This window comes from Tachysurus fulvidraco, chromosome 19 (genome assembly GCF_022655615.1).
Source record: "Tachysurus fulvidraco isolate hzauxx_2018 chromosome 19, HZAU_PFXX_2.0, whole genome shotgun sequence".
NCBI lineage: Eukaryota > Metazoa > Chordata > Actinopteri > Siluriformes > Bagridae > Tachysurus > Tachysurus fulvidraco.
Window position 1 is genome coordinate 1,268,791 of NC_062536.1, and position 21,285 is coordinate 1,290,075.

Here is a 21,285-nt window from a genome sequence, read left to right on the forward strand (position 1 = left end):
GTCCAAGTCCAGGTCATAGAATCTGATAAAGGTGTGCGGAGAGGACCATCCTGCTGCAGCACAATATCTTCAATGGGGACACCCCTGGCCAAGGCACTGGATGAGGCGATACCCCTAGTGGAGTGGGCCCTGATGCCAAGAGGTGAGGCATGACCGCGCATAGGCCTGAGTAATGGCCTCCACCTCCCAGTGCACCAGGCCCGCCATCCTGGGCTCCTTAGGGACATATCCTGGCCTGGGGTGCAGGATAGCCTTGGACATGCCGGGAGCAAATTCTAGGCAGGTGGGGGCAATCGACAAAGCCTGCAAATCCCCGACTCTTCTGAGAGAGGCCAAGGCAAGAAGCAGAGCCGACTTCAGGGTCAGAAACTTCTCAGAGGCTGACTCCAAGGGCTCAAAGGGGGCTTCCAGCAGCCCCTCCAGGACCACAGAGAGGTCCCAGGAAGGAAGGCGTGGTCTAGAGGAAGGCCTCAGCCGCCTGACACAACGCAGAAAGCGAGAGACCAAAGGTTGCCTACCCAAGGAGGCCCCAAGGACAGGTTCGTGGTTCACTGCAAAGGACAGGCCCCGAGAAAAGCAAGACTGCAGGAACTCCAGCACTGTACCAACCGGGCAGTAAACTGGATCCTGAGATTGCTCGTCACACCAGAGGCGAAAAAGACTCCACTTCAGAGCATACAGTTTCCTAGTGGAGGGAGCCCTAGCATTCAGCAGAGTCTCTGTCACCTCAGTTGAGAGGCCTGCATCTAGGAACTGGTCCCCCTTCAGGAGCCAGACCCAAAGCTTCCACCTCTCGGGGCGGGGGTGAAGGTCCCCCTGCACCTGAGAGAGGAGATCCCTCCTGATGGGAACCTCCCATGGAGTGCCGTTCAGGAGGGAGACTAGGTCCGTGTACCAAACTCGAGAGGGCCTACTAGGAGAAGGTTGACCCGGCCGTGGCGCACTCTGGCTAGGACTTGCGGGAGCAGAGCTACCGGGGGAAAGGCGTACAGACGGAGCCTCGGCCACGTCCATACCAGGGCATCCAGGCCCAACGGGGCCGGATGAGAGATGGAGAACCACAGCGGACAGTGGGTCGACTCCTCGGAGGCGAACAAATCCACTTCCGCCCGGCCGAAAATCTGCCAGATTTGCTCCACCACATGGGGGTGAAGACGCCACTCCCCAGGCCTCAGCACCTGCCTCGTCAGGAAGTCTGCCTCCCGATTTACACGCCCTGGGATAAAAACCGCTCTCAGGGAAAGAAACCTGGTCTCTGCCCAGAGCAGAATCTGCCACACCAACCTGAACAGGGGACATGAACGCAGACCGCCCTGACGATTGATATAGGACACCACCGTGGTGCTGTCCGTCCGCACTAGGACATGGCAGCCCTTGAGGTATGGGACAAAGTGTTTCAACGCTAGAAACACAGCCCTCATCTCCAGGCAATTTATGTGCCATAAGAGACAGGGGCTCTCCCATAGACCCTGGGCCGGGTGGCCATCTAAAGCCGCGGCCCAGCCCGAGTGCGAGGCATCCGTCGAAAGAGTCCTGCGACAGTGACACGCCCCTAGAATGGGACCCAAGGCCAAGAACCGGGGTCTTTTCCACATAAGAAGTGTACGAAGCCCACGGCGCTTAACCCATATAACTCTGAGGGTATGCTGGCGAGGATGAAAGCCTGCCTCCTTGAGCCAGAGCTGGAATGGCCTCATGTGAAGCAGACCCAAAGGGATAACGTTGGCTGCTGCTGACATGAGGCCGAGCACCCTCTGTGCCTCGGCGAAAGAGAGGCCGCGGCCTACCCGAATAGCTCTCACCGCCGACAAGATGGAGGCCACCCGAGTGGGAAACAGATGTGCCCGCATCATGGTTGAGTCTCAAACCACCCCCAGAAAGGTGGTTCTCTGAGAAGGAGAAAGCACACACTTTCCCGGGTTCAGCCTGAGGCCTAGGGACCTCATGTGGGCAAGCACAGCATCTCGATGACTGGCTGCCACAGCCTCCGACTGGGCCAAAATGAGCCAGTCGTCTAAGTAGTTCAGTACACGGAGACGCAACGGTGCCAGGGCAGCGTCCATGCACTTCGTAAACGTGCGTGGTGAAAGGGCTAGACCAAAAGGAAGGATATGATACTGGTACGTTTCGCCCCCAAAAGCGAACCTGAGGAACCTCCTGTGCTCTGGCAGGATGATTATGTGAAATAAGCATCCTTGAGGTCGATCATGACAAACCAGTCCTCGGATCTGATCTGGGACACGATCATCTTGAGCGTGAGCATCTTGAACTTGTAAGTCTTCAGACGCAGCCCCCCGCCCTTCTTGGGAACAACAAAATATCGGCTGTAAAAGCCGGAGTCCCGCTCTGGGAGGGGAACATGCTCTATGGTCCCTTTCTCCAGAAGCGAGAAGAGTTCCTCTCGGAGTGCCTGGTGCCTGCCCACGATTGTGGGCAACACACACTGGAAACACGGAGGACGGGAGGAAAACTGGATCCTGTACCCCCTTTCTACAGTATCCAGGACCCACTGAGACACCCCTGGCAGAAGTTTCCATGCTGCCAGGCTGTGTGACAGTGGTGTCAAGCTCGTGCAGTCCTCCTGGGTGCCCTGAAACAGTGCACCGGCAGGCGCTAACCCAGGAAGATCCGCACAAGGAAGGGGAGCCGACACAGGCCCCACTGCCCCCCCGAAACAACAAAGGCAGCGGGGCAGGCAGTCTCCATCCGGGTGATGCAGGGGAGAGGTAACTGGCCAGCGTCTCTTCAACCCTAGGCATCGCTCCATACCCATGGTCTTCAAACCACATAATGGCTGAATAATCGGACATGGCCGAAATTGCGAAATTGGGATTTTTCCAAGACCTCGATACCTCAGTATGGAGGTCTGGAAGAAAAGGCAGACGCCTATGTGCAGGTGGCTGATGGCACGAAGATAGAAAGCTTAGAACGGACGACACCAACTACCTCTTCGGGCCAATCTAAATTTAACTTCTCGACAGCCCGAGTTATTACCTCGGAGCCGGACGCGGAAAGCAGCATGCTCTCTTCCGGGTTGGGAGAAATTGCAGCGCAAGCTCCCGAACGCAAAACCGAGCGATCGGAGTCAGGGGAGAGGGCAAGAGAAAGGGAAACACCCGTCTCTTGCTCCGCCTCCGCTAACTCAACCTGGGAACCCCATGATTGAAGCCGCCGCGCTGCCTCGGCAGATGCAGGACCCGAACCACGAGGCGCAGCCGCAGCTGAAAATACAGCCCGGCGGGATCGGAGCGTGCGGAGTGGGAATCCCACACAATGCACGCAGCTCCCTCGAGAGCAGACCGGGCATGCTCCTCTCACAAACACACAACGCAAAGAGAATGCGCGTCGCCCCCCGTGATAAAGCGGGGGCACAGATGCACGCATCTCTTAAAGTGCTTTGACTGCAACATATTGCCTAGTCTCTCCCTATTTTTTTTCTTTCCCTGCACTTGACAGACAGACAAACGACACACATACACAGAGCGCTTCCTGAAGACAAAGAAAGCTGGAGCAGCGTGACGTAGATGCCCTTATATGGACTTACTGGCGAGTAATTACTCCGTCACGTCTCCTTTCAGAGCCATTAAATGCCGTGTGTGCACACAGAGCTTCTTCCTCAAAGCATTCCCATAGCGTCGGCACTGATGCAGCGTCGAGTTCCCTCGAAAGGGAACACTTATTTATTTGATCTGTGTATTGAGGGTATTATGGGATGTGTCTGTGTGTGTGAAGGTAAATAAAAAACACCACATTTAATGACATACTAATACTCTAGTCATACTAAAGTGTTGTCAGCTCAGGTGTAGAGAATTCCCTGTGTAAATACTCCTACACACACACACACACACACACACACACACACACAATACTACTCCTATTTACAGTGAGGACAATAAATTAATTTCACTGGTGTTATCTGTCCTCATGGAGCTGCTACCATTTTATAGACCTGTTTCTGTTGTTCAATGGGAGCAAAACTATTCCTGAAAATGTTTGTAACACAAAGTAAAAGTGTGTACAATGTACACAGATCTACACACTGAACACACTGTAATGAAGCAGTAAAGGACAGTGTGTAAATGTGTAAATGTTCTCCAGCAGAACTTTCCCCAGAGCTGCTGAACACACTGTATGAACATCTCTCTGCTAGAAATAAAGAGACGTGTTTGTTCAGAGTGACGTCTCTGTTATTATCTTCTTACAGAAAGTTAAATACATCTCAGTCTCATATGAGCTGAGACACATGGATCTGTCCAAAAGCAGTCCAAGTTTAAACACAGATGTTCATGTTAGATTTTTTATCCTGATATTAGAACCTTGTGTTCAGGTGGACACTTTCTCACTGATGGAAACACCTCAATTCACTATCAGACAAATAAATCAAACTACATCATTTCTCTTCCAGTCTGAGTCGGTTTAATCTGACAGAGAAAAGCTGTAGAGTTCTGTCCTCAGTTCTCAGCTCAAACTCCTCCAGTCTGAGAGAACTGAACCTGAGTCACAATAAACTGCAGGATTCAGGAGTGAAGCTGTTCACTGATGGACTGAAGAATCCACACTGTACACTGGAGAAACTGAGGTATACACACACATACACACACACATACACACATACACACACACACACACACACACACACACACAGTGTTTAAGCTGCTTTGTAAATGTATTTAGTGAAGGTGACTGACGGATAAACACTGCGAGTGAGATCCACATCCTGGGAGCAGCGACACTAAAAGCAGTTTGACTGAAGCTTCTTCTTATTAAAATTCACCTTAAGGAAGTCAGCATTTGTTGATGATAAATAAATATTTGAGATGATATTAAAATGATTGTGGATGTCACAGGTAACCAGTACAGTTCCTGTACAATAGGAGTGATTTGGTTACTAACTGTAATGTATAAAGGGTTTTATGTGAAATACATAAGAGAGCGATACATTAAATCTAATCTACTGGGAATGATTGTATGTTGAAAAAGTTTTTCTGTTTTTCTTCTTTACATTAAAATGGACAAATTCTTTCAGTGTTCCTCAAATGATAAAATGTGACTTTAGAGATATTATTGATGTGAGGAACAAAGCTGAGGTCAGCTATTACACCCAGATTTCTAACCTGTATCCCAGCTCATTGTGTTCAGGTAGACACTTTATTTCTCACTGATGGAAACACCTCATTTCACTATAAATCAAACACCTCATCATTTCTCTTCCAGTCTGCGTCGGTGTAATCTGACAGAGGAAAGCTGTAGAGTTCTGTCCTCAGTTCTCAGCTCAAACTCCTCCAGCCTGAGAGAACTGGACCTGAGTGAGAATAAACTCTAGGATTCAGGAGTGAAGCTGCTCTCTGATGTAGTGAAGAATCCACACTGTACACTGGAGATACTGAGGTACACACACACACACACACTCACACACACAGAGTTTTAATCAACACTACAACATACAGTTCTCCTCTGTGGTAACTGTAACTGTAGTGATCTGATATATTGTCATTGTTGTGTGTGTGAGATGGAGAGTAAATGTTCTGTATATAAAGATTTTGTGTAGTTCATGTTTTCAATACTAAAACTGAGAGTGTTAAGTGTGAGAAGGTTTTCTTTCTTGTAGGATGCAGCTCTGCAGTATTACAGATGAAGGTTGTGCTGCTCTGGCTTCAGCTCTGAGGTCAAACTCCTCATCACACCTGAGAGAACTGAATCTGTACAATAATAATCCAGGAGAATCAGGAGTGAAGCTGCTCTCTGATCTACTGAAGGATCCACACTGTAAACTGGAGACACTACAGTGAGTTACTGACTTACTGTCTCTTTACTGTATGATATTGTGTAATATTCACTGTGTGCTGTAAAATGTCACATCTAATGTGTGTATTTATGCTTCTGTTGTTCATAAGTAATGTGTTTAAATGTGTCTGTAATTCTGTCCTGTTGTGTTTTTCAGCATTAAGGGAAAGACACTCACTAGGTCTGGTGTATGACAGGAGTCTCTCCTCAGACCTTTTTTCCAGGATAAAGCAGTTATGGTGGTGAAGCGTTAGAACACGTCCCACATTTCCAGCAGTTTGGGAGCTGAATCATTCATATTCAGATGTAGAAGATCCATAACAATAACTGTGACTGATCACATCCTTTTATCCTCTCAGCTACAACTTCACACTTTAACATCTTTTACAATCCAAAGTCAAATCCTTCAGCATCTACACACAACACAGAGATATCATCACATCATCACACTGATTACACAAATACACATCCATGTGTTACAGATGTTTATACATTATTTTTACCTCTTTAATCGGATCTCAAATTTTTTTTCCACAAATGATTGACTCACAGTTGTGATCTTGATTTATTTATTTTCCTTTAAAAGTCTTTTCTTTTCACCAAACACTTAAATTCTTTATTAAAATTCCTTTAAACATTAAAGGAATCTTCTTTTTTGTGCAGTTGATCTATTTCTCTTTCAATTTCTTCTTTCTTAAGTTTCTCATGACATTTTTTATCTTGTTTTTATATAATTTAACTTCTTTTTTCTTCTTTCCACCATATATTTTGCTTTATTTCTTCATCTTGCACCCTCAAGTTCATTCTCCTCTCTTTTTTATATTTTTGTTCTCTTTGGCCAATTCATTCTCTAATTTTTTAAAATGTACTTTTACTAGTTATTTCTCCTTTCTATACTCAAAAAGAAATGCTTACACATTATCCAAAGGTCCAAAGAGACAATACTCTTGTACACTTTATCATGTCTACCATATAGTTGCATACAAGAGAGACAAGTAATTCGGGAGCACAATCAATCATCACCTCTGGGGTTCCAGGGGATAAAAGCAAATGCATAGCAACAGAAAACAACAAAGTTCTCATACATCTGCATTTGAATGCAATTCTGAAGCACAACAGGGCCTGTATACAGTACAACATAAATGAGCACAGCTCAGTCGCTTTCCAGCGGTCAATTTCTGATAACCCTCTTGGTAACTCAACGGGTGTGTAGGGACTCAGCAGCTTTAACCCTCTGGGGTCCAAAGGCACGCCGGCGCGTCTTTGGCGCATTTTTTCCTCTTCAACGTGAAATCCACTTAAAATACTCAGTCATTCATAAACATACACATACTTGCTTTTGGCAAATAAAGAAAATAACTAGGGTGTGCATTCAGACATCTCTGTCTCCTTGACCATCTTCCTGAAACACGTTACAAACATGAACTGATAACTCCGCCAATACTTATCACACGAACATGATACATATGTCTAATGAAAGCCTGAAATGTCTACTTTTAAATGAGGTAATTAAAATCAAAAGCAAGTATTGTCTTTTGTGTAATCTGTATGTAAGTAAAGAGAAGTACAGTTTTTCTGGCTCGACCTCATTAGCGCTAATGTGATCCCACCTACCGCGTGCACGCCATTCATATGGAAATTACCTGACGCGGACTATGCAAACAAGATCAACGCCCCCAAACAATGCTATAAGAAGCACAAAGTTTTAACAGATTCCATTAAAGATTAAAAAAGATTCCATTAAAGATTCCATTAAAGATTTTAACAGAGCCATATTGTATTAGTCATATACAATATTGTTACTTGTATACATATTGTTACTTTATTATTTATTTTAAGCATCTGTCTTGTAGTATAGTGTCTGTTTGCTCGGTCTCTTGTCTGGCACTGTTTGCACTAAGTTGTACACATGCACTTTATGTGGATTTTAGGATTTTTTAGTACTTATATCTTGTCTGGCTCTATTTGCACTAGTCAAATATTCTAAATAAACTACAAACAAAAAATATACACATTTATTTTGTCTTCACATTCTTTCTTGTAATTCCTCTCTCAGTCACACACATACCTGAAAGGCTCATTATGCAGCTCATTATGCAGGCCTTTGTCTTCTCAGGTGTGAATTACATTAATATGCATGATAGTTGATGACTACTCGCATATGCCCTTTACAAACAAAAAGTGTCTTAGAAAATTTAAATCAATATATTGTTTTCTGTGAGTGAGTAAACAAGATGATTTTCACATAATTTTGAAGCAAAAACACTAGGATACAAGATCCAGTTCTCAAAAGTTCTGTGAACCAATGTTCTGTATGTGTTTTATGGCCTTATTCAAGTGATTGAAAATCTTTCAGTTTTCACTAACCATGCATAAACATTGTTTTCTCAAAAACACAATCATGTACATACATGTTGCTCACATATTATTGTAGTCCAGTTTGTGCTGATTACAGTGATATTAGACTTTAGCCAATTATATCTTCATAAGCAACTGAAAAAAGCACAAATGTCAGGGTATGACAAAACTTCTTCAGGCCCAAAAAATACCCTTAGACCCCAGAGGGTTAACTTTTCAGAAATTTCAGCAAGTGGTGGTCTTCAATCATATCATTAAAATCGGAATCAGTCTTCAACTTGCTGTATGTCATTTGATATGTCATTTTATTTTGCCACTCACCCACTTGAACACATTTGTCACAGCCTGAGTAGCCACTGTGAGATTTTGTATTTTTAACAAAGGCTCTGGTAGGGGCATCACACACAAAAGAGCATACTTGTGCCAATACGTTTCGACCATTGTAAACAATACCATACAGAAGAACATCAGCTAAATCGTTGTAATGAGTCTGTCTGTGTTTTCCTTTTTGTCTGTCTGCTGCCTTGCCCTGTTAATTGTTTGCTCCGCCCACTCATTGCTTACCATGGACACTAATTGCATTCCATCTCTTCCCCAGGTGTTTTGTCTTTGTCTCTGATTGTCTCTGCTTTGTGATTGGTTCCTGTTTACTACATTTACTCTGTCTGTTCACTTCCCTTGGTTGTTGGTCATTTTTGGTGTTTGGCGTTTTCTCTTGTCTGTTCCTGTTCCCTGTCCTGTTCAGTGTTATGACCTGTTTTGCCTGCCTGTTTCTGTTTCGTTCCGTGTTCTGCCTTGTGTTGCCTGCCTGTTCATCTGTGTTTTGTTCATTAAACGGAAAACTGCATTTGGATCCCCACTCGCCTTTTGTCTCACCATGTCACATCGTGACAATCGTCAATAAATAGCTTTAAGAACTCAAATATGCACTTAAAGGCCAACAAGGAAGGGATGTTTGGTATAGTCAATATAGTCAATATATAGACAATGGCAAGAATTGGCCAGACACTATTCCCTTTGCCAAGCCAAAATAATGATAATCCATGCTTCCATCTTTATGATTTGATTTGATACTCCAAATTGCAAATTTGATACTTTTTGAGGAATATGAATGTTTATCTGATGAAGCTGCAACCAGGAGATAGAAGATACAACCAAATCTTATGTTAAGCAGTTATGCTGTGGACTGCAACTCAATGTATGATCAATGTCACCATCATTAAGGGTGTGCTTCTCATTTCTCTAATTATCCAACCTCATCAGCCTTAACTCCTCCTACTGAAGGCCTTGGAGTAAATGCAAAGAGTAAAAGAAACATAGGCTATGAAAAGTTTAATATACATGGGCTACATATACTCATGGGCTACTAGAAATCAGCTAAAATTTGTTGGAATTTTATTAATCAAGGCTAAAGACAAACTCATGATGCACTTTTTTATTTTTCGTGATGCACCCACATCATCACCCATATTTTGGCTCTTTGAAATTTCAGTCTCAGACAAAATGATGGTTCGGATGAAAACACCACATTGTATCAATGTCACCTTGCTACCTGAGCAGTTTATTTCAACACTTTAATAAAATTAATTAATACATATTAGATTAAGTAACAATAAATCAAAAGCAAATAAAAAGCATGCAAAAAAAAAAAAAAAAACCAGAAATAAGATATAGATGCCTGAGGCACAGGCTCCCCATGACCCGAGTGTAGCGATTTTGGCTCGCGAAGCAAGGTAAATATTTATAAGTAACTATAACGTGTTATAGTGACTTCTAAATATTTTAACCTAAGTTGAAATTAACGGTACTGGAATTAAGGTTACGCTTATTTGGTCAGTTCGTCCGGCGAACAGGCCGTGTACCTTTATTAATTCTATGAAGGCGGTATCTTCCCGGCCAAGAAAGATTCGCTTTCCTTTTACTGTATACCGTAATTTAAATTAAATTAACTCAATAGAGCATGTAGTTCAGACCCGATGTTGCAGGTACCTTAATTTGTGAGCGACACTCAGAGACAAATCACCTGTGGCTCAAAATTATGACATTTAATGAATGAGACAAACACAGCATAAAACTAACTACACAAACAAACAAAAGAAATAGGGAAAATGAAGATGAAAATAAAATAAAACAAAAGAAATTAAAATTGGGGAAAGGGAGGAAGAGACTGGAAAGAAAAACTAGAGAAAGGAAGGAAAGGAATGGCAAGCTTAGACTCAAAAATTAATCACACCCTAACTGGGAAATCGTCACAGAAACTTAAATTCACCTTAAGATTCAATGAAAGATTCCTACTTAAAATTACGCATCTAAATTGGTTGGTAAAGGAAACGGTTACTTGCATTGGCTTACTGCACAAGAGTCCGGATGCAACAGAGAAATCTCTGAAAAGTCAGTTAGGGTGGGGTCAGACGTTCTTCCAAGTTCTCCTGAAGATCAGAGCAGTTGTCGTTCTTGGAAGTGAAGCTTGCTGGAACTTCTTTGAAGGAAGATGGAGTCGTCTTGAAGCTGTTCCGAAAGTCTGACCACGGATTAGTGGTGTTTCTGACAATTTAAAGGTCGCTAACTCCACCCATCTTTGGGAAGATGACCAATACTTCGGTCAGGATTTTGAAGGGAAAAACTCCCTTTGTTTCAGGTGTCTGTGGGCGTGGTTTCGCTATCAAACTTTTAGATGACTTTAATGTTTGATCCAGGGTGTATTAAGATGGTATGGCACCTTTTGTGCTCAAATAAAATACACCAGTGCTTGAAAAATGAGTAACCGATAATTTTGTGGTCATTTGGATACTAAACATGAAGGGTAATGACGGTATGAAGGCAGCGGTACATTACATACATAGATCATTAATCAAGGCAAAGATAAAGGAAACGAAACAAAATGAAACATAAACAAGAGGCACTTTAATTAGGGAAGTAAAAAGAAAACGATAGCTTCGTATACATTCTGACATCAGACCTTAAAGGGGCATACGGCATTAGAACAGGTATACATTAACATGCCATGATCAGTAAGATATGATGATAGAGTATAACGGATTTTAAAATACAATGTTGTTTTCTGACACATGAATAAAATACACCCTTGTCAGGAAATTAAGGAGCAAATAATTTTAAGTCAGGCAAGCCTTAAAAGAAGAAACACATTACAAAAAGGGTTATAAGAATGAGAACCTTAGAGTACCTTATCTTGGGTTTTATTAGTAAAAGGAATGTCTCATTGTGTTGTGTGTGTGTGTGTGTGTTTGTGTGTGTGTGTGTGTGTGTGTGTGTGTGTGTGTGTGTGTGTGTGTGTGTGTGTGTGTGTGTTCTGTTTGCTGGCCCCAATGAGCCGCATGGGGTTATCTGGTCTTTGTGGAGACTCCAGACATTCTGGAGCCAGGTGTGGGTGTAAAACTGGGTTGCTCATCGGTTAATTGAGGAGTAGATGTTGAAATTTAGGGTGCCTGGGACATGAAATCTAAAATGACTGGTACAAGACGCTACACGAGGTAGTTCGGATAAGCGGTAGAAAATGAATGAATGAAATAAGATATATGCACCATTGTTTGAAACTCAGAGAGGTCATGCAGGTGTAAAAAACACGAGACTTCTGTATAGGATGCACCTGTGTTTTCTCTCTAATGAAAAAGCATCAATTAAACAACTGAGAAGTGCACATGCAAAACCAAAATGGCGTTTACCAATCAGTGGCCAATTTCAAACTACAATAGATGTTTTTCAATCATTTTTCAACAGACAATAAAACCATGAAGGTCCACCCTTAAGCTAAGCCCCCAGTGGATAATAGCAAATCGGGTAAAGTGGTTGAAAATGCCCATTATGAACTGACATGCCCCACTGATGGGGAAACACCCACTAGTGTTCTGCACAGATACTATCAGAGAGGTGCTAGGGAGGAGAACCCAAATGCAGGCCAGTGTCCAAAAAGAGAATTTTTTATTGAATAGAAAGATGTATAAATAAATGCACAGAAGACGTAGCAGGGCAAAGTCTTTGCTAAACCTCCTACAGAACACAGTAGCAGAGAGACAACCGTGCACAGGTGCTAGTCTTTACCTGCGGGCGTAACAGTGTCAAAACCGGAAGGTCAATTCACGGGGAATTAGTAATCCACACACAGGGAAAAAGTAATCCACACAGGGAAAAGAAATTTATCCAAGTGTGGGCAAAAAATTAATGCACACAGGAAAAAAAAAATACAAACGACAAAAAGCCGGAGCGCAAAAAAAAGGGAAAACAGCCGGCGGCAACGAGTGACTAACTCACGTAGTAAACAGTAAACAGACAAAACTCGGACTGGAAGATGGCAGGAGTGACTCACAAATCGCGATGTAGTTGAATACATATTCCTTAGCACATTCCATAGGATATTCCTGTATGGACCGAAAGCTATTCCGTCTCCCCTTGGATCGTCTGCCATTCTCTGCAAGGGCATTATTGAGTATTTCAATCATTTTAGCTTTTCCTACGGTCTAGCATAAGATTGCCTTCAGATCGAGTATGGCCAAGTGTTGTCCGGTTGTTTGTTCTTCAAATCTGGTAATCCACCATTGTGCCCCCTCACACACATTTGGCAACCTTTGTATTAATCCAGTTATGTCCAGGAATGTCCAAGGCACGTAGTGTGCCTACCTCCCTTTGACTTCTGGGAGAGGGGAGCTTTTCTTTTTTTTCTTTGCTTTTCTTTTTTTCATGTCTTTTCTTCATGTCTTCATGTCTTTTTCTCCTGTTGATACCTGTCATATTAACCCTTTGACCTGAGAGAGAGCATCTGGCTTACCGTTCTTCGTTCCCGGAGAATAAAACAGCGCAAAGTGCCCAACGAGCCTGTCGGGGTTTCAGCCTCTTGGCTGTCCGGAGATACTCGAGATTCTAATGGTCCGTCCAGACCAGAAATGGTTGTTCCGCACCCTCCAACCAGTGCCGCCATTCCTCCAGGGTGAGTTTGACTGCCAGTAACTCACGTTCTCCAATAGTGTAGTTCCGTTTGGAAGAGGAGAGATGACGGGAAAAGAAGGCACACAGGTGAAGTTTAGATTAAACCTAAAATGTCTTAAAATGTCTAAAATATGAAATATAAATTAATCATCTCTTACGGGTAGACAAAGTGACCACTAGGGGATGACCCAGAAACAAGCTTCATTTCATCTTTAAAGCATTAAATCCTCTAAAAACACGAAAAAAACCTATTTACCTAGTAAAGTTTATACTCTCAATATTTTTTTAAGCCCACACACAAAGCATAATATGATTCACAGCCTTCATACTATTAGAAAAATTTTTTGGAGAAAACTGACCTAGGTGGCGCTACACCGGTTTTTCCCTTACCTTTAGACGCGTCCCTTTCTTCACTGGGGTAATATATTCCAACACCAATAATCCACAAAAATCCAAACAGGTCCAAGGAATTGAAATCTGTAAGCCTTTAATCCAAAACGCTCTGGTCGCGCCGCAAATATTCCGTTTGTGTTCCGAAAACTGGAAACAGTAGTGCGCCATCATCTCGTTTTGCCGCTCTAACTTCTAATTGGGATATTCAAAAATTCAAAGTCTACGTCATATTTATAGCCCAGGTCCTAACGAATCAAATAAGCCCTCATTTGAGCCAATCGGTGCTTGTATGGCAGAGATAGACGGCTGAGAATCCAATGGTGGCATGACCTCATTTTTGGGAACCCGCTTTTGACTGACAATTACTCCTTCCAATAGCAATGAAATGGGCCAGGACCTATACAGCTGTTTAGCCAATAAGCAGACGATTCCAACGCTCTGCGGCATGCCTTATTCTTTGCTTGTGTCTGCGTGAACTGGATGCGCAGAAGAATTCTTGCGTAATCCCTGACCTTTTGTCCCTCTCACAGCTCAGGGTGTCAAGTTACAGGCCTGTTTTCACACCAGAGTGGTAGACAGAGAGTCTCTGCTTGTTTATGGCCTTTCAGACTGAGCCTGCAGCCTTTTATTTCAAAGTTATACAGTAAACAAGTACACAAAAACGCTGCACCAGACGACCATGTCCGTAGAAAAATATTTTTATTGAAGCCATTTTTGGGTCTATTGACTTGAATTTTTTTTTGGTGAAAGCCAAGACATGTGGCTACGACCCTCAGTTGTTATTTGGTCCCTAACATGTTCCAGAAAAATAAGATTAATCAGTTTATCAGGTAAACAACCCAGGCGGAAATGAAAACCTTCCATTCTAGCCTCTGTAACTTTGTGCCAGTAAGGCCTAGAATCAATCTGAAACTAGTTTCTGAAACTAGAGAATCTCTTCTTTCCAATGAGATCAGGCTCACCCTGATGTGTGTCAAAGTATGTGGGAGCTGTACCACTTTTTGTTGGGTACGTCATGTAGGCGAAAAACCTGCAAAAAGGGCGCGAGGTCTTATAATCTTAAAATAGTTTAAATGGTTATTAATAATCTTATAACTTGAGGGGATTGTCTTAATGTTTTTATTAAACATTTTAAAGATGCAAAATAATCACGCTTTAGCCATAGATCAAAAGATTAAGTAGTTTATTGTAATCAAATCATAGGAACATATTATTCATAAATTTTCATACAGTCAGAATCAGTACTGAAAAAGTCAGGAGAATCAGTGGGCTGATCTGGAGACTCGGGATAATCAGGAGAGGCTGGTGAAGTGGGAGAGTAAGGAGGGATGTAGGAATGAGTAGATGCAGGTGAGCACATGAAGGCAACCATCAGTTTGGGCACTCTGCTCTTTGTTGACACTCAGAGGGGTTTGCGTGGATTCGTTGAAAGTAAAGGTTTTCCTCACAAAGTGTGACAGCAAGAAAGAACACTTAGGCACTTCGGTGTCACAAAGGTGATCCAAAAATACTTGGATAGCTCGACTACCATGTAAGTAAGCTGCCAGCAATGGTATGTTGGCAACAGTCCAGCTGGCCGCCTGGAGGAAGTGGGACGAGTGTCTTGTTGATATATAGCAGCCGGCTGACATATCAGATCAGATGGATGAGCCCGCTGATGCTATTGATCTAATGGGAAAAGAGGGGATGAGTAACTTTTAGCAGGAATGGTGGAACTAGTGGTAAAAATATGTATGAGCAAGCATAGTTTGGGAATTAGTGGACTGAGACAGTGAGAACATAGTAAACTACCAAATCTAACAAATAGGCACAAGCAGTATAGCAATACTATGGCAGCAGCTTAGAGAGCATTAATAATGGTATTTAAGGCTATAGCTTATTACTATTATTTATTTAACTATAATAAATACTGTATAATATTAACATGTATTCAAGAAATAACTATGTAATAAAAATATAATAAAATAGAAGTTAAGAAAACATACTCATTGTAGATGCAATGGCAAATAACCCATGAGACTGTTGATGAAAGCACTGAGCAAAGTGTGATAAAATAAGGAAGGATTTTTTTTATTATTATTTTGATGAGGGAAAGGTCCATAATGGGGTCCATTATGGATGGGGAAAGCCACCCCATCCATAATGATCCAAAAGACACCACCTCTGAATGGCTGAAGAAAAACAAAATGAAGACTTTGGAGTGGCAGAGTCAAAGTCCTGACCTGAATCCTATTAAGATGCTGTGGCGTAACCTTAATAAGGTGGTTCATGCTCGAAAACACTCCAATGTGGCTGCATTACAACAATTCTGTAAAGATGAGAGGACCATGACTCGTTGCAAGTTATAACAAACACTTGATTGCAGTTCTTGCTGCTAAGGGAGGACCAACCAGTTATTAGTTTTAGGGGGCAAACACTTTTACACATAGGGCCATGTAGGTTTGAATTGTGTTTTCCAATGATAAAAACCTTCATATAAAAACTGCGTGTTGTTTACTTGTGTTATCTTTGGCTACTATTTAATTTTTTTGATCATTAAAGTGTGACAAACATGCAAGAAAATAAAAAAAACAAGAAGGGGCAACTTTTTCAAACCACTGTATATGGAGGGTTTTTTCAGATGGATTTTAGATGATGTACAGTAAGCATGTATGAGGCAATCGCATCAGGTTGTGGGTATTTTTCCTTGAGTTCAATGGAATTACTTGGCCACTCAGGTGTTGTATAGCCTCTCATCATCTCAATACTGGACTACAGGCAATTATTTCTGGCAGGTCAGCCCCTACCTATGATCCAGAAATGAACGCAGCTACAACCTTCACACTTTACAAGAACTTATCAAACTCCACCTATGTCACACAAGCTGCACAATTTTCAAGCCACAAATAACCAGCGATGGGCCAGGCTCCACTGGGGTCTTAATTATATGAAATAGCTGTAGTCATGTTGTGGGTAACCTCATATACATGTCAACAGTTCTCCCCAGGGTCATTCTGGGAGGGCAGCATCTATGGATGTACAAGTGTTTATTACTACAGGAATCTGCCAATGTCTGAACCCTGATTGACTGCTATAATAGAACTTGGCTACCCACTGCCCTCATGCAACAGGGCATGCAAAAAAATTTATAGTAGTGGATTCTTCTAATGTTGGGGTGGAATACCACAGTTATAATCAAATTGATGTTAACAATTTGTTAACAAATCTCTGCTTTGTGCTTAGAGGAATTGATCATTTCTTTATTGTAGAGTCTGTCCTTGTAGAAGTTGCCAGAAATCCTGTGTTCTGGACCATTTGGTATATGAAACTACTGTAGAAGAGGAATCATGTGAGGAACATCAGCCAACATTGTTATTGTCCTTTGTCTTCAAGGCCATGGATGTTGCCTCAAAGTTAGAAAATGGGAGTAAAATGGCAAATGAAAGTAGGTCAGGTCAACACTGATAACAAAGGAAGAAGGTGAATACTGGCTACATGTTTATCAGGATTTTACCATAAACATTTTCTTACAGTGGACAGAAGTACATACATTCACAACAGCTGTAAAAAAAACACTATAAAAATGCTATAAACAGACATACAGTGTTGCCAAAGTGGATCTTTAGAACACAGAATATTGGAAAAACTAAATGTTTAATATAGAGTTTCAATTTCAGAGGTCTTATATGAAACATTTTTTTTAACAGTGTGATATGTATGGAATAACAAAAGGCCGTACTAAGTATGTCAATTTCATAATCATCAAAATGTTTATAAGCATATAAGTCACTCTGGCATCATATTATCTTCTTATAACAATATTATCTAGAACATTTGAATACCTTATTTGCATAATAAATCACCAGTTCTTTCTTTGATAATGTGATTGAATACACTGCTAAAACCAAATGAAATTATTAACAATGACATTAACAATAGTAACACCACCATCAACGACAATGATTTAATAATAATAATAATAATAATAATAATAATAATAATAATAATAATAATAGTGGCTTTAATGATATACTTAGCCCTGTTGTTTAAACTATGCTGGAGAGAGTATCTTAAATGAGGCTACCCATGAGTCCCTGAATAAATACAGTTGTCTCCTGTCTCTCCTCAAAGTGCACCATTATTGTCATGATTAGTTTAGCAGTTTTCTCCCTGGCTTTGGGAGAGGCTTTTTAAATATTCTAAAAGTAACTGCAATACCAGTTTGACTTTAAAAGTCACTCTATATCAAATAACAATTTTGGCAGTTTGTGCCATCTGGGTACTGATATTTTCAAACTATCTACCAACCAACAAGGAGCAGCAATAAAAACGAAAGTCTTTGCATCTTCGCATATTTGCCTTTGATACAATTGTCTAGGTGGGATATCATTCCTTAGCACATCTTATATGATCATGATTAATGAAACACAGCAACACAGTGCTTCCCCAATGAGCACTAAAAAAAAATAAATTAAATAAATACATTTAATGTGTTGACCTTAGGCAGGGTACTACATATCTTATTCACCTTAGTAAAAACAGGGGATAGCAGAGTGGGAACTGGTTGTGTTTTCTTAAAAGCAGAATAAATTACATTACAAAAATACAACACGTCCAGGAAAATATAACATTATTAAAATACCATTATCGAATATAGCATGCATGAACAAAATGTATTTCAGACCTGAACCTTCTAAAGTTGTGAAATCCATTCCACTGCATAATTGACAGAGATATAGAGAAGAGCTATAAGGAGAAAACAGAAGATTTAACCACAAATTCTTTCTACTATCTCACATACTAGAGAGTAAGCTTGAAAGAACATGGTCCAAAATGAAAATGACAAGGGGCACACAAAGAATAATAAAATGCAATGCCCATGGAAGATGAAGATTAAAAATTGTTATATAAATTGACATATATGGTGGATTTGGATGCAAAATTCCTCCTGACAAATACTTAAACAGAGGAGAACAGCCTGGAAATTCAGGAGACTTGCAATGGCTGTACAGTGCTTTCTTTACTTAAAAACCTCTATGCTTTATGCACCTCCTCCCGTAGCTCACACAAAAACACTTTAAAGAGTAATTACACCACACTTTTTTTTTATTTAAAAATGGAAATGAATTTCTTTATAAAAATATAACCTCCTTCTTATTTTATTTATAAGAAAATAACCCAAGTCTTGCTGAAAATACATTTGTCTAAACTGTTCAAATAACAGGAAAATGTCAATGGACTTGCTACACCAACCCTCACCACATTAAGCTATAAGATCAGCCGAGGAGTTTAGATTATTATGCATGTTTTCTTATGGAACTATAGATAATTATGATTTTATTAACATAGTAAAGGAATAGTTCTGTTAATTTTTATAACATTTAATCTTGCTGACAGATTAAAAACATTACTTACTGCCAACATATAAAGGCTTTGGCTAACCTGAAAAATTTCCCTGCAAGTTTTCCATTTTCACTTCTCAAGCAGTTAATATAACACCTACAATCAAGTTCTAGAGAGTAAAAGCAGTTTTGAAGATCTGAGGTTGACCTTTTTGGGGTTATGAATACTAATGACAATAAACTGGGACAACAATATTTTGATAGCCACCAATGAATTGCTAATAACTATAAATATCAGCTAATGAGCAAAAAAAAAGTTGCTATTTATGTTTTTACTCGGCTGACATCACTTATTACTGTAACTTTTATAGAAATTGAACTTAACACTATAAACAGCTATTCAAGGGCTGTTTCTGTACTATATAAACCCCTAGGCTAAGGACAAAACACTTTGTACAATTCAGTGACAATGAGTTTTTCTTCAATCTCCATATAAATTTCCAGAAGTTGCTCATGTTGTGATGTACTTAGCCAATTGTTTGGTTATCCAGCTAATGATAGTATCACATAATGGTGAGTCTGGTGAAAAGTCTTCCACGTCAGATTATCAATTGAAAAAAAAAAAATCAGTTTCCATTGTTAGCATATCTAAATGATGCTAAATAAAGCTTTAACCATGTGATTGATAAGTGCTAACAAATCCTACTTTATATTTCGCAGAGCTCATCCACACAATTGCATCCTGGCCCCTAAACCTGCAAACCCTCAAATAGGGCAGGAACTAACAAGAATCAAGTGTAATTACTATTTAAACTGTATGTGAGCATAGTGGAGGGGCCTGGCTAGAGCCTGCCAGTGTACTGCCCCTTTGTCCAGTGGTATTGTCCACTTAAAAAAAAAAAAAAAAAAAAAAACACAAGCAAGTATGGGGGAATTTACAAGCTGGACACACAAGCGCCAAAACTTAAACTTCCACTGAGACTTGGCCTTTTGCTGCTGATCATTCCTTAATGACAAAGTGTAAAATGGATGACAAGCAGAGTTCTGCTTTTCCTGTTTTTTGTAGTCTTTTTTTTTTCATTTTTGTTCTTTGCATCATTACTCAGTCAAGGTTCTAAGAACTGTGAGGCACTTTTATATAGACACATTTTTCCTTCTCACTCACACATTCACATATTAGACAAATTTGCTCATAGCCATTCACACAGAAAGAAAGAAAGAAAGAAAGAAAGAAAGAAAGAAAGAAAGAAAGAAAGAAAGAAAGAAAGAAAAAACTTCCACTTAAGCTAAATCAAACTGCATTGTACTCCTATAATATCTATGGGTTTAAAGATACATTTCTGGCTTAAGAGATGTTGTAGCATTCTGAGACAGAACAGGGGAACCCTTAACAGGATGACAGTCTGGTGAAACAAAAGTCTTTTTTATGTTGAAGATCTCCCTACAAGCTTGTCACACACTCCATGTCCTCATCAATGAGAAGATTATTGTTCAATTGACCTCGCTCAGAAACCTGCAGTCCTCCTGCTCCCTTCTCATGAACCTTTATTTCCCAGGCTCTTCTTTGTCCCTGGCCGGTTCTCACTCCATTGCCGCAATGCGTATAGGGCAGGAGTCTGCCATTTGAGCTGTGAGGCCCATTGGCACTGAGTATGTTTTCTGACATATTTTCCATATCCTCTATGATCATGTCCTGTGTAGCAGACAACTCTTGCTTGGCCAGCTTGGCATTTGAGGGGTCCTGTGTGTAGTGGTCCAACTGTTCCGATATCAACACCTGGGTAGAAAAAAGCAGAACATAATTTCTTGTTGTACCCTTAACTGGTGATAAATAGGTCTGATTATCCATTTGATTCAGACTGTAATTAACTATTTCAAATGCAATTTAAAAATAAAAAAAAATCTGTTTTAATTTATTAAACTTGATACCATGTACCATACTGTAGTACTGACTATTCTAAATGTAGCAGCTAACAATATATATATATATATATATATATATATATATATATATATATATATATATATATATATATATTAATAGGAACATCTGTATGCCTTTCATGCAGTCACCCAAATAGACAATTGGCAGTACCACTTTATTATAACATACAGCCTGTTAAATAAGTATTGCACAAGTCACCATTTTTCTAGTTAAATATCATTTTTAAAGGTGCTGAAACATCTCATTACATTTCACAAGATGTCAGAAGCAACCCAAGTAATCCATACATACAAAGAAAACAAACCAAACAAGTTCAGAAATTAATGGAATGACATGGGGAAAAAGTATTGAACACATGAAGAAAGTGAGGGGCAAATCAGCATGGAAGGCCAAGACACCAGATGAAAGCTATCAGTAATTAGAAAGCAGTCCTGGCCCTTGTCAGTGGAAACTAATATCAGCTGCTTCAGTCTCAACTGATAACATATATAAAGGTATCTAATTAGCAAGGTGTCACACAAGAAAGGTCTCATGATTGGTAAA

At 40.7% G+C, this 21,285-nt stretch overlaps 2 protein-coding genes and 1 pseudogene across 5 annotated transcripts in view; 1 reads left to right on the plus strand and 2 right to left on the minus strand.

Moving 5' to 3' along the window:
- LOC113663787 (NACHT, LRR and PYD domains-containing protein 12-like) overlaps positions 1-21,285 on the minus strand; it is a 631,994-nt gene that overhangs the window by 103,304 nt on the left and 507,405 nt on the right. The gene's annotated exons all lie outside the window — the stretch shown is intronic.
- The window catches only part of LOC113663806, a 589,387-nt pseudogene that overhangs the window by 7,974 nt on the left and 560,128 nt on the right, over positions 1-21,285 (plus strand).
- cacna1c (calcium channel, voltage-dependent, L type, alpha 1C subunit) overlaps positions 16,948-21,285 on the minus strand; it is a 134,056-nt gene continuing 129,718 nt past the window's right edge. For all 3 annotated transcript variants that reach the window (XM_027179155.2, XM_027179159.2, XM_027179156.2), the window contains one exon: positions 16,948-20,574. In XM_027179155.2, coding sequence (XP_027034956.2) covers positions 20,239-20,574 — 336 coding nt within the window. In that variant the 3' untranslated portion in view covers positions 16,948-20,238. The remainder of the gene's footprint in view (positions 20,575-21,285) is intronic.